At 48.8% G+C, this 13,326-nt stretch overlaps 1 protein-coding gene across 2 annotated transcripts in view; it reads left to right on the forward strand.

Annotated features, from left to right (window-relative positions):
• Window positions 1-13,326, forward strand: part of ATP6V1A (ATPase H+ transporting V1 subunit A) — a 233,077-nt gene that overhangs the window by 121,337 nt on the left and 98,414 nt on the right. For both annotated transcript variants that reach the window (XM_030203914.1, XM_030203915.1), the window contains exon 5: window positions 852-1,066. In XM_030203914.1, coding sequence (XP_030059774.1) covers window positions 852-1,066 — 215 coding nt within the window. The remainder of the gene's footprint in view (window positions 1-851; window positions 1,067-13,326) is intronic.

A 13,326-nucleotide genomic window follows, 5' to 3' on the forward strand; every position in this document is an offset into this window, starting at 1 on the left:
ATATTCATCCTGCTGTCTTAAGAGAATATCTGCCACAGGTGAGTAACTTCTCTTTACAGGTAAGCAACAAGTCTTTTCATTATAAATTATTATCTGTTTTACAGCACTGATTATTCCAAACTAGTTAGTGCTTAACCTGAGAATAAATTAAATGTTTTCCACTTCATAAAGTGCAGAGAATATTCGTTGCTTTATGCACTAACCAGGAGGGAGGGGGTTGTTGCCCAGTTGCTAGAGTTCCATATTTTCAAAGATCCATGTTAGTTGATTAAGTAATGAAAAGACCTGTGAGTCCATCCAATCTGCCCATTTAAGGACTCTCCTCTGGTTTTCTTCCACTCTATGTAGATGAGCGTAAAAACTGCAAACCAACACCATCTCCTTATTTTCTGTGTCTTCACCTGACCTTTCAAACCTATTCCCTTCCCTCACACTAGTGCTCTGTACATCTGTCTCTCATCTACCACAGTATTAGTCACTGCCACCTGTAGGCCATTTCAGGATTTCATATTTTCTTTGAGTTTTTTAGGAGCAAATATTTTTTCAGTGTACAGCTGAAACCTGAAACATCCCTTACTTAGTAAGGATTACCTTCTATATTTTGCATAACTCAGTAGATCTCAACTCCCTACTTCAAGGCTCATCAACAAGTTTGATTTTCTAGCTAACCAAAATTTGTGAATTTACTATTGTTCTACCATATATATGCAGAGATGTTTGAGAAGTATTCAATATGGACCAATTTGAGGGTTTCTTGGGTCTGGAATTCACTCATATAAGTGTGCCAACAGTCCAGATCTGGTTCTCTCTTGTTACAATCTTAGTTTGTAGTCCTTAATGTCACTTTGCAGCTGGTGTATCGGTAGGTGATCCTGTACTTCGCACTGGGAAACCTCTCTCCGTGGAACTAGGACCTGGCATAATGGGCTCCATTTTTGATGGTATCCAGCGACCATTGAAGGATATCAGCGATTCAACCCAGAGTATCTATATTCCCAGAGGAATCAACGTGTCTGCTCTGACCAAAGACATCAAATGGGAGTTTACACCTTCTAAGAATATACGGGTTCGTTGTGTGTGCTCTAAATCATCTAAAAGTAAAAGAGGGGCTGGAAGGTAGGACTTGAGGGCAGAAAGTATTATTTAGATATCACTGATTATGTGTGTGTGCAGGAAGAACTGGTAAGTGGAGTTAAGGCACTGCTGTAGCAGCAAAGCCTGGATGGCACTTCAGTAGCAGCAACGCCTTAAATAGAAAATAAAACCTTCATTAAGAGTTGTATAGATACTACCTGGTCAATATTTTGCTCATGACAGTATTTTTCCCCCCAAAATGTTTTTATTAAAATTATTTGTTCAATAATAACAAAACATTCAACATAACATATGTGAGTAGGATCATATAAGAGGCATGATAATATTTACTTATTTATTTATTGGGATTTATTGACCACTTTTATGAAGAGATTCACCCAATAGAAAGCATATTACTAAGTTACAAACATAAAATTATCAAGTTCCATTCTTTTATAAAGTGACTATGTGATAAGTAGTTAGGTTTGGCAAATGGTTCTCAAAATCTAATTTCTTAATACATTGGTTAGTCTATAAGATGCCACCTGCCTCTGTCGATTTTGTTACACCAAACTAATGTGCCTACCCCTTCTCAAGTTACATCTCTATTTAATATCCACCACTTTTATCAGGGCATTCTTGATTAATCTCACTTTACAACTCCATGACTTTCATATGTGTGTCTTGCAGGCCGTCATGGATGGCTGGCTCTGTATGTAAAGATGTGTGGCAGGATTTGGGAGGAAATGGGTAGTGATGTGTATTTCTGTCTGTCGAGGGACATCATAGAATATCAGTATTTTAATGTCAAAAACCACTTAGAATGGTGAGATTAACAATATATATAAAATTTTTAATAAATATATTCTCTCTCTTATCTGCTTGCTATCCCCCCTTTACCATTTGTCCTTCCTTAGCAGTCATTCACCCCCATTTTGCCTCTCTCTCTCTTTCTTCTGTGCTGGGGGAGGAGGGGTAGAGAGAGAAGCTTGAAAGTTAGTTCTGCAGTCTTAAACCAGCTGGGCCTTCCAATTCATGCTGGTTCCTTCCATCATTGTTGCCTATATCTGCAGCACTAAGAACATCCCTGTCTCAGGCTACTCCTTTCTAGCACAGCAAGCTTGTTCAAACTCACAGATGACACTTCCTTTGTGCTGATATTGCATAGCAAGAAGTAGGTCTGAATGACTGTGCAAGAATGTGTGGCATTAGTTTCTTTGGAAAGTTGGTAAGGATACATAGCAGATTTGCCAAGGGGTCCCGATTTTTGAGAGTGAGATTTTAGTAAATGTGGGATATAAATGTTGAACACCTGATTCTCATAGCATGATGTCTGTTTTAGAGGCCCTTTACCTTCAGAGAAAGAAAATCTCTGCACAAATATAACAGTGCTAGGGTGTCCCTATAACCAGCCCCTCCAAATGACACACTGAGTACAATGTCTAACAAATTACTACTCTACCTATGAAAAGTTATTCCCTTATTACACTTCTACATCTACATATTTATCTATCTGTCTATCTATCTATCTATCTATCTATAGACAGAAATATCTCTCTATATAAATAGATATAAATATAGATATCTAAATTTAAATTGTTTAAAATAGCAAATAACTTGCTGATGCCATGCTTGACAAATTCAGGGTAATGATGTTTTCTCTGAGGACAAACAGGCTGCTTATTCTCACATGTGGGTCTGAAACAGGCCCTCGGCTAGTAAATCAGGAGACAAGAGGCAAATGATTCCGAAAGCAGGACACCTTTATTGCTAGCAATGAACAGTACTGAGTTCAGTCTCAGGATACTGCCTCCTGAGCGTCATCTGACATTTGGTCTTATACAAATTAGTGATCATGCGCATAAAACACACCATACGTCACACATACACATGCGCAGTAATTGCACATGCGCAATACATTAGTAGTTCTGTAGTTCTCACAGAGAAAAGATACGTCAGTTTCATAGCTTTCACAGAAATTGTTACTTTGCAAGAAAATGTAACTTATTGCAGTGTTCAGCACGTTCACACAATACAGTCTCTATGTATAGATCACGAGACTGCATTGGCAGAGCCTGCTGCCTTCTCTACAAACCTAAATTGCTGACTACTACAACTTGTTATCTTAGCTGCTGGTTAACAAATACATACTACTAGTAAAAGTCCAAACTGCACAGGTCTAGGTCTTAGTCTATGCTCATTATATGAAAGCTGGGGTTTTGGTACAAAGCAAAGGTGCAAGTGTGAAGGCAAAGTCCAAATAGAAAATCCTGTTAAAATCCTGTTAGTGCAAAAGCTCACAAAAGTCCAGTAGTTATTCAAATGTGGAGCATGCCACAGGTAAGGCAAAAGTTCATAAGTGTTCTCCGAGGACAAGCAGGCTGCTTGTTCTCACTGATGGGTGACGTCCGCGGCAGCCCCTCCAATCGGAATCTTCACTAGCAAAGGCCTTTGCTAGCCCTCGCGCGCCGATGCGCACCGCGCATGCGCGGCCGTCTTCCCGCCCGAAACCGGCTTGTGCCGGCCAGTCTTCTTTTCTCCGCGCTCGGTACGGTTGTGTTTTACCGTTCGTGCCCCGAAAAGTCGACCTCGCGCGTCGTTTTCGACTACTTTCTGTGAGAAATTCCAGAAATTATTTGGATTAACCACGTTTGGTTTTTCCTTCCTCTTCTTCGAGTTTTTTTCGCCCCGTTAAGTTTTCTTTCGTCGTCGGGGTAGGCCTTACTTAGGCCCCGGTCGAAATTTCCCTTTTTTTTGTGCCAAATTTCGCCATTTCGTCTTTCGATTTCGCCGGCGTGATTTTTCCGCCCATGACATCGAAGCCTTCCAGCGGCTTCAAGAAGTGCACCCAGTGCGCCCGGGTAATCTCGCTCACTGACAGGCACGCGTCGTGTCTTCAGTGTCTGGGGGCTGGGCACCGCCCTCAGGCCTGTAGTCTGTGTTCCCTTTTGCAAAGGCGGACTCAGGTAGCGAGGTTAGCCCAGTGGGACATTTTGTTCTCGGGCTCTTCGTCTGCATCGGCACCGGGGGTATCGAGTGCATCGGCGTCTTCAGCGTCCAGACCTTCAACCTCGGCGGCCAGTACATCGAGTGCATCGAGGCATCGGCCCTCTGCATCGGCGCCGAGACATCGGACAGCTGCATCGACGTCGGTGGTACCGGGACCTCGTCTGCTGATGTCATCGGACGGTGGTGCTTCGTCTGGAGTGCAGGTGAGGGCTGTCCATTCCCCTGCTGGTGGCGGTGAGCCTTCGGGTGGGTCTCCCCCTACCCTGAGGGCTCCTGCGGTACAGCCCCCCTGAGACCGACCTTCTTCGGTCTCGGCCCCGAGGAAGCGACGGCTGGATTCTACGTCCTCCTCGTCGGTACCGGGAAGCTCCGGTGACATGCTTCGTCCCAAGAAGTCGAAGAAGCATCGTCACCGGTCCCCTTCCCATGTCGGTACCGAGAGCTCTGGGTCGCCGAAGGAGTCGGCACCTAGCAGGCATCGGCGCCGAGAGGACCGCTCACCCTCTGTTCAGGAGGTGTCGATGCGCTCCACTATGGACAGCCCGGAACAGCCTCTACGCCCGGAACAGGTTCTGACGTCGACGCCTGCATCGACCTCCATGCCTTTCTCTGCAGCCGCTCTGAACGAGAGCCTCCGGGCCGTTCTCCCAGAGATTCTGGGAGAGCTGCTGCTCCCTACCCCTCCGGTACCGGCGGTGCTTGCGCCACCGGTACCGTCGAGCGTGGCGCCGGCTGGCCCATCGCCCGAGGTGAGGTCTCCGGCGTCGGTGCCGCGTGCGGTACCGGCTGCCGTCGCCTCCCAGGAGGGCTCCCCGACTACGTCGGCGGAGGGAGCTTCGCCGATGCGGGCGAGGGAGTCTACCTCTCGACGCCCCCATCGTGGACGTGGCTCCACGGAGTCGAGTCAGGCACGGTTGCAGACACAGGTCCGTGAACTTGTGTCTGACACCGAGGGTGAGGCCTCGTGGGAAGAGGAAGAAGACCCCAGATATTTCTCTGACGAGGAGTCTGAGGGTCTTCCTTCCGATCCCACTCCCTCTCCTGAAAGACAGCTTTCCCCTCCTGAGAGTCTGTCTTTTGCTTCCTTTGTCCGGGAGATGTCTACGGCCATCCCCTTCCCGGTGGTTGTGGAGGACGAGCCCAGGGCTGAAATGTTTGAGCTCCTGGACTATCCTTCTCCACCTAAGGAAGCGTCCACTGTTCCCTTGCACCATGTCCTAAAAAAGACATTGCTTGCGAACTGGACCAAGCCTTTAACTAATCCCCACATCCCCAAGAAGATCGAGTCCCAGTACCGGATCCATGGGGACCCAGATCTGATGCGCACTCAGTTGCCTCATGATTCTGGAGTTGTGGATCTGGCCCTAAAGAAGGCTAAGAGTTCTAGGGAGCATGCTTCGGCGCCCCCGGGCAAGGACTCTAGAACCTTAGACTCCTTTGGGAGGAAGGCCTACCATTCTTCTATGCTCGTGGCCAAAATTCAGTCTTACCAGCTCTACACGAGCATACACATGCGGAACAATGTGCGGCAGTTGGCGGGCTTGGTTGATGCGCTCCCCCCTGAGCAAGCCAAGCCATTTCAGGAGGTGGTCAGGCAGCTGAAGGCGTGCAGAAAATTCCTGGCCAGAGGGGTGTATGACACCTTTGATGTTGCGTCCAGGGCCGCTGCTCAAGGTGTGGTGATGCGCAGGCTCTCATGGCTGCGTGCCTCCGACCTGGAGAATAGAATCCAGCAGCGGATTGCGGACTCGCCTTGCCGTGCGGATAACATTTTTGGAGAGAAAGTCGAATAGGTGGTAGAGCAGCTCCACCAGTGGGACACCGCATTCGACAAGTTCTCCCGCCGGCAGCCTTCAGCCTCTACCTCTACAGGTAGAAGATTTTTTGGGGGAAGGAAGACTGTTCCCTACTCTTCTGGCAAGCGTAGGTACAATCCTCCTTCTCGACAGCCTGCGGCCCAGGCTAAGCCCCAGTGCGCTCGCTCTCGTCAGCAGCGTGCGCCTCAGCAAGGCCCCTCGGCTCCCCAGCAAAAGCAAGGGACGAGCTTTTCACTGGCTCCAGCAGAGCATAGCCGACATCCAAGTGTCAGTGCCGGGTGACCTGCCAGTCGGAGGGAGGTTGAAAGCTTTTCACCAAAGGTGGCCTCTCATAACCTCCGATCAGTGGGTTCTCCAAATAGTCCGGCAAGGATACACCCTCAATTTGGCGTCAAAACCTCCAAATTGTCCACCGGGAGCTCAGTCTTACAGCTTCCAGCACAAGCAGGTACTTGCAGAGGAACTCTCCGCCCTTCTCAGCGCCAATGCGGTCGAGCCCGTGCCATCCAGGCAAGAAGGGCTGGGATTCTATTCCAGGTACTTCCTTGTGGAAAAGAAAACAGGGGGGATGCGTCCCATCCTAGACCTAAGGGCCCTGAACAAATATCTGGTCAAAGAAAAGTTCAGGATGCTTTCCCTGGGCACCCTACTTCCCATGATTCAGGAAAACGATTGGCTATGCTCTCTGGACTTGAAGGATGCCTACACACACATCCCGATACTGCCAGCTCACAGACAGTATCTGCGATTTCAGCTGGGCACACGTCACTTCCAGTACTGTGTGCTACCCTTTGGGCTCGCCTCTGCGCCCAGGGTGTTCACAAAGTGCTTGGCTGTAGTAGCAGCAGCACTTCGCAGGCTGGGGGTGCACGTGTTCCCATATCTCGACGATTGGCTGGTGAAGAACACGTCCGAGGCAGGAGCCCTGCAGTCCATGCAGATGACTATTCGCCTCCTGGAGCTACTGGGGTTTGTGATAAATTACCCAAAGTCCCATCTTCTCCCGGCGCAGAGACTCGAATTCATAGGAGCTCTGCTGGATTCTCGGACGGCTCGCGCCTATCTCCCAGAGGCGAGAGCCAACAACTTGTTGTCCCTCGTCTCGCGGGTGCGAGCGTCCCAGCAGATCACAGCTCGGCAGATGTTGAGATTGCTGGGCCACATGGCCTCCACAGTTCATGTGACTCCCATGGCCCGCCTTCACATGAGATCTGCTCAATGGACCCTAGCTTCCCAGTGGTTTCAGGCTGCTGGGGATCTAGAAGACGTGATCCACCTGTCCTCGAGTTTTCTCGAATCCCTGTATTGGTGGACGATTTGGTCCAATCTGACTCTGGGACGTCCTTTCCAAATTCCTCAGCCACAAAAAGTGCTGACCACGGATGCGTCTCTCCTGGGGTGGGGAGCTCATGTCGATGGGCTTCACACCCAAGGAAGCTGGTCCCTCCAGGAACGCGATCTACAGATCAATCTTCTGGAGTTACGAGCGATCTGGAACGCTCTGAAGGCTTTCAGAGATCGGCTGTCCCACCAAATTATCCAAATTCAGACAGACAACCAGGTTGCCATGTACTACGTCAACAAGCAGGGGGGCACCGGATCTCGCCCCCTGTGTCAGGAAGCCGTCAGCATTTGGCTCTGGGCTTGCCGTCACGGCATGGTGCTCCAAGTCACATATCTGGCAGGCGTAAACAACAGTCTGGCCGACAGGTTGAGCAGGATTATGCAACCTCACGAGTGGTCGCTCAATTCCCGTGTAGTGCGACAGATCTTCCAGGTGTGGGGCACCCCCTTGGTAGACCTCTTCGCATCTCGAGCCAACCACAAAGTCCCTCAGTTCTGTTCCAGGCTTCAGGCCCACGGCAGGCTGGCATCGGATGCCTTCCTCCTGGATTGGGGGGAGGGTCTGCTGTATGCTTATCCTCCCATACCTCTGGTGGGGAAGACTTTGTTGAAACTCAAGCAAGACCGAGGCACCATGATTCTGATTGCTCCTTTTTGGCCGCGTCAGATCTGGTTCCCTCTTCTTCTGGAGTTGTCCTCCGAAGAACCGTGGAGATTGGAGTGTTTTCCGACCCTCATCACGCAGGACGAAGGGGCGCTTCTGCATCCCAACCTCCGGTCCCTAGCTCTCACGGCCTGGATGTTGAGAGCGTAGACTTTGCCTCTTTGGGTCTGTCAGAGGGTGTCTCCCGTATCTTGCTTGCTTCCAGAAAAGATTCCACTAAGAGGAGTTACTTCTTTCTATGGAGGAGGTTTGCCGTCTGGTGTGACAGCAAGGCCCTAGATCCTCGCTCTTGTCCTACACAGACCCTGCTTGAATACCTTCTGCACTTGTCTGAGTCTGGTCTCAAGACCAACTCTGTAAGGGTTCACCTTAGTGCAATCAGTGCATACCATTACCGTGTGGAAGGTAAGCCGATCTCAGGACAGCCTTTAGTTGTTCGCTTCATGAGAGGTTTGCTTTTGTCAAAGCCCCCTGTCAAGCCTCCTACAGTGTCATGGGATCTCAATGTCGTTCTCACCCAGCTGATGAAACCTCCTTTTGAGCCACTGAATTCCTGCCATCTGAAGTACTTGACCTGGAAGGTCATTTTCTTGGTGGCAGTTACTTCAGCTCGTAGAGTCAGTGAGCTTCAGGCCCTGGTAGCCCAGGCCCCTTACACCAAATTTCATCATAACAGAGTAGTCCTCCGCACTCACCCTAAGTTCTTGCCAAAGGTCGTGTCGGAGTTCCATCTGAACCAGTCAATTGTCTTGCCAACATTCTTTCCCCGTCCTCATTCCTGCCCTGCTGAACGTCAGCTGCACACATTGGACTGCAAGAGAGCATTGGCCTTCTATTTGGAGCGGACACAGCCCAACAGACAGTCCGCCCAATTGTTTGTTTCTTTTGATCCCAATAGGAGGGGAGTGGCTGTGGGGAAACGCACCATATCCAATTGGCTAGCAGATTGCATTTCCTTCACTTACGCCCAGGCGGGGCTGGCTCTTGAGGGTCATGTCACGGCTCATAATGTTAGAGCCATGGCTGCGTCGGTAGCCCACTTGAAGTCAGCCTCTATTGAAGAAATTTGCAAAGCTGCGACGTGGTCATCTGTCCACACATTTACATCTCATTACTGCCTGCAGCAGGATACCCGACGCGACAGTCGGTTCGGGCAGTCAGTTCTTCAGAACCTGTTTGGGCTTTAGGATCCAACTCCACCCCCCGAGGGCCCTGTTTGTTCTGTTCCAGGCTGCACTCTCAGTTAGTTGGTAAATTTTTTAGGTCAATCTCAGTTATGTCCTCGCCGTTGCGAGGCCCAATTGACCATGGTTGTTGTTTTGAGTGAGCCTGGGGGCTAGGGATACCCCATCAGTGAGAACAAGCAGCCTGCTTGTCCTCGGAGAAAGCGAATGCTACATACCTGTAGAAGGTATTCTCCGAGGACAGCAGGCTGATTGTTCTCACAAACCCGCCCGCCTCCCCTTTGGAGTTGTGTCTTCCCTTGTCTTTGTCTTGCTACACATGAGACTGGCCGGCACAAGCCGGTTTCGGGCGGGAAGACGGCCGCGCATGCGCGGTGCGCATCGGCGCGCGAGGGCTAGCAAAGGCCTTTACTAGTGAAGATTCTGATTGGAGGGGCTGCCGCGGACGTCACCCATCAGTGAGAACAATCAGCCTGCTGTCCTCGGAGAATACCTTCTACAGGTATGTAGCATTCGCTTTATGCACAAGGGCAGAGGTTGTCTTGGCAGTCCCGTAGATGCTACATTACAGTTGTCCACTCCTACAGGTCGACGTCCGCATTGGCCCGGGAATTGGCATTTTGCAACAGCAAAAATAAAAAAAGTTTTGCCAGAGTCTTTTGGCGTGCTTGTAGCATGCACCTCAGTTTTTCTTTCTCCGCGACGAGGTGCGGCAGGTTTCTCCTGTGCTCCTCATTGAGGCCCGGGAAAAGAATCTTCTTGTTTTCGCAAGTTTTTTTCACTTTTTCCCCTTGCTTTGTTAAAAAAAAAAAAAAAGAAGTTTTATTTATTTATTTATTGCATTTGTACCCCACATTTTCCCACCTTTTTGCAGGCTCAATGTGGCTTACAGAGTAAGGTTATGATAAAGTCAATACATGATTTAAATACAGTTGATCAAAAGCTGGGGTAGAAGGGGATTTAGATGTTGGGTAGGTTGTGTAAGAGGTGATTTTACCCTTAGTTTTCTTCTTAGTTCCCTTTTCTTTCTGATTTTAAGTTTTCTTTGTTTTCTTGACGCGGCCGGCCTTTAGGCCGCGTGTTCGGGTTTCTTCCCTTTTTTGTGTGTGCCCTTACTTTTTGGCACAATTGCGTCTTTTGATTTTGCCGAGGCCATTTTTCTTCCATGTCATCGAAGACACCCAGTGGTTTCAAACGTTGTACTTGATGCAACCGGACCATCTCAGGTACCAATACCCATTTCTGGTGTATCCAGTGCCTTGGGCCCCACCACAGCCCAGCTGCTTGTAGTCTGTGTCTTCATATGAAGAAACGGACCCAAGTGGCTCGAGAAGCCCAGCCAGAGAAACCTTTTGGGCCTCAGTCCAGTCCTTTGATGTCGGTGTCGACATCGAGGGAGACATCAACGTCAGGAGCAGAGGTAATGGCTGCTGAGAGACCAAGTCGCGCTGGGAGCAGTGAGGCATTGAGTGGGTCTTCACCTGTCTCGAGGCCTCCTGCTATGCAGGCCCCTGGGACCAACCATTATTGGATCTGACCCCAAGGAGACGTGAGGATTCCACGTCGTCCTCATCGGTACCGAGGAGTCTTGATGACGGGCTTCGAGCAAAGGCGAAGAAGCACCGTCATCGATCTCCTTCTACATGTGGTGCTGGGAGCTCTGGGGCATTGAGGGATTTCGCACCCGAGAAGCATCACGCCAAGAGGACCAATCCCCCTCTATACAGGAGGTACCAATGCGTCGGTATCCTAGCAGCCCAGTACCTGCTCCTGTACCTCAGCAGATTCTGCCACCGGCTGTTCCACTGACCCTGCAGCCTTCTCCGATGGCGGCTCTCGACGAACGCATCCGGGTTCTGCTTCCAGAGCTTCTAGAAGGACTGCTGCGTTAGTCTGCTGCAGTGTTGGAGGTGATTGCACCTTCCGTACCATTTGCTGCAGCAGTGTCTGGCCCTTCACCTGCGGTGAAGTCCCCGGCACTGGTGTCGGCTGCCACCCAGGTTGACTCCCCTTCGACGTCAGTGGAGGAAGCTTCGCCACAGTCCATGTGGGCGTCAGCCTCTTGACATTGCCATCGAGGATGTCGATCCTTGGCGTCAAGGCAGGCTCAGTCTCAGAGTTTCCTGATAGAGGTATTATCTGATACTGAAGAGGAGTGTTCGTGGGAGTCAGAGGGAGATCCCAGATACTCTTGTGAACTTGGATGCAGAGAAAGCTTTTGACAAGGTACGCTGAGATTACCTTTTTTCTTTGTTGTAATATGTGGGCATCGAGGGCTGTTTTTTTTACAGGCTATTCAATCACTTTACTCTAGTCTAAGGGCATCTCTAATTGTAAATGGAATACGCATCTCTTCATTTTCGGTAGATAGGGGCACACGACAGGGTTGCCCGTTGTCTCCTTTATTGTTTCTCCTCTACTTGGAGCCCTTACTTCATACTATCCAACAGGACGTGGATATAATGGGTATTACTTTATTTTCCCTTTCAATTAAAACCCTAGCATTCGCGGACGATATCCTGCTGGTTTTAACAAATCCTCAACACTCCCTTTTTAGTTTACTTAATGCAACAGAGGAATTCAGTTTCATTTCTGGTTTTACAGTGAATTTGCATAAATCCGTGGCCTTTCCTATTCAACCCACGATTCGGGAGTCTTGGGTGGGAGACTTTCTGCTTACATGAATGTCTGGACCGTTAAAGTATTTGGGTGTTCTTAGCTCTTCAGATTTAACCCATCTGAATGAGTTGAATATTGATCCTTTGCGTTCCTTAACCAGGCAAACGCTTCAGACGTGGCAGTTTCTGCTGTTGTCTATCTCTGGTTGAATAGCGCTATATAATATGGTGTTGGTCCTGAAGTGGATGTATGTATTGGAAATGCTACCTATTTTTCTCAAGTATAGAGATGAAAGGTTGCCGACTCATCTGCTTACGTGTTATGTGTGGCAGGGTAAACGCGCTAGAATACCAGCTTCTCAACTTTTTCTTCCTAGACTTAAGGGCAGGATGGGGTTGTTGAATGTTAAACTATTCTCAGTAGCTAGTGGCATGTGACATCTTACGGATTGGTTTCGAAATACCTCATATTTCTCGTGTACAGAGGTGGAGACATGTCTGCTTTCGCCCTTTCACTTTAGTTCTTGGCTCCACTCGCCACCTGGTCGGGTGCACACACCGGCCTCATTTGCAGCGTTTTTGTTACCTTTAAGGTGGGTCTGGCATTGGGTTTGTCGCACTTATGGTCTTTTGGCAGTGTCTTCTCCTTTACTGCCTTTGCATGGGAATGTAGATTTCCCGGTAGGCTCCACTTCCCAGAATTTTGTGGATTGGGCGACCAGGGGGCTATTATATATACACCAGTTATATACAAAAGATGGCTTGCTTAAGTCCCTAGAATGTTTACAAAAAGAATATAGTTTGGGGAAGAGCGATTACTTTTCTTTTTTTCAGGTACGTCAGTATATTAGATTGCTCCCTTCCAATTTGTAACTCCCGAGATTTGGGAAAAATTTCTCGCCATCCTGGGACTGGTTGCTGAATTATCTACCTCATTTAAATACCATCATGCTAGGCTTCGGGATAATTTAGGGGAGTTTGATTATGAAACCTTAGCTACCGGTAGTAAATGGGGCAGAGAACTGTTCATTACTCTCCAGGGGCATAAATTGAAAACCTGCCTTTGGATATCCAGAAATTTATGGAAAGTGTGATGTATAGAGAAATTCATTACAGGTTTATCATGCTAATGTATATATATCCACACAGGGCCTTCAGAGCTTCATTACGAGCCGATGATGTATGTTCGAAGTGTTCCATCTCCCCTGCGGACCTGGGCCATATGCTTTGGTCTTGTGCTCCTATTTTGGAATTTTGGAGGCGAGTGTGCGCCCATGTGTCATCAATTTGGAGGGTAACTTGGCATCCAAACCTCCACCAACTATTTGACCTTTTTACTATTTCCCCATTTTTTGCCCAAGGGGATGAGACCTTTTTTAAAATAGGTAGTTATTATTGCCAAAAGGGTTATTTTGCAACATTGGTTGTTAGCGGATGCCCCCTCCTTACAACAGTGGCGTTCTGCCATGATTCTCTTTTGTTTGTTGGAACGCAGGGGAGTTGGTGATTCCCAGACCCCAGTGGCTCGTAGTAGGATTCTAAATGCTTAGTTCCTCCAGATTTAGCACTAGTTTTGGGTTGGTTTTATGGGTGGGGGAGAGGAAGGGAGTGGGGTT

Source organism: Microcaecilia unicolor, chromosome 5, assembly GCF_901765095.1.
Source record: "Microcaecilia unicolor chromosome 5, aMicUni1.1, whole genome shotgun sequence".
Lineage (NCBI taxonomy): Eukaryota > Metazoa > Chordata > Amphibia > Gymnophiona > Siphonopidae > Microcaecilia > Microcaecilia unicolor.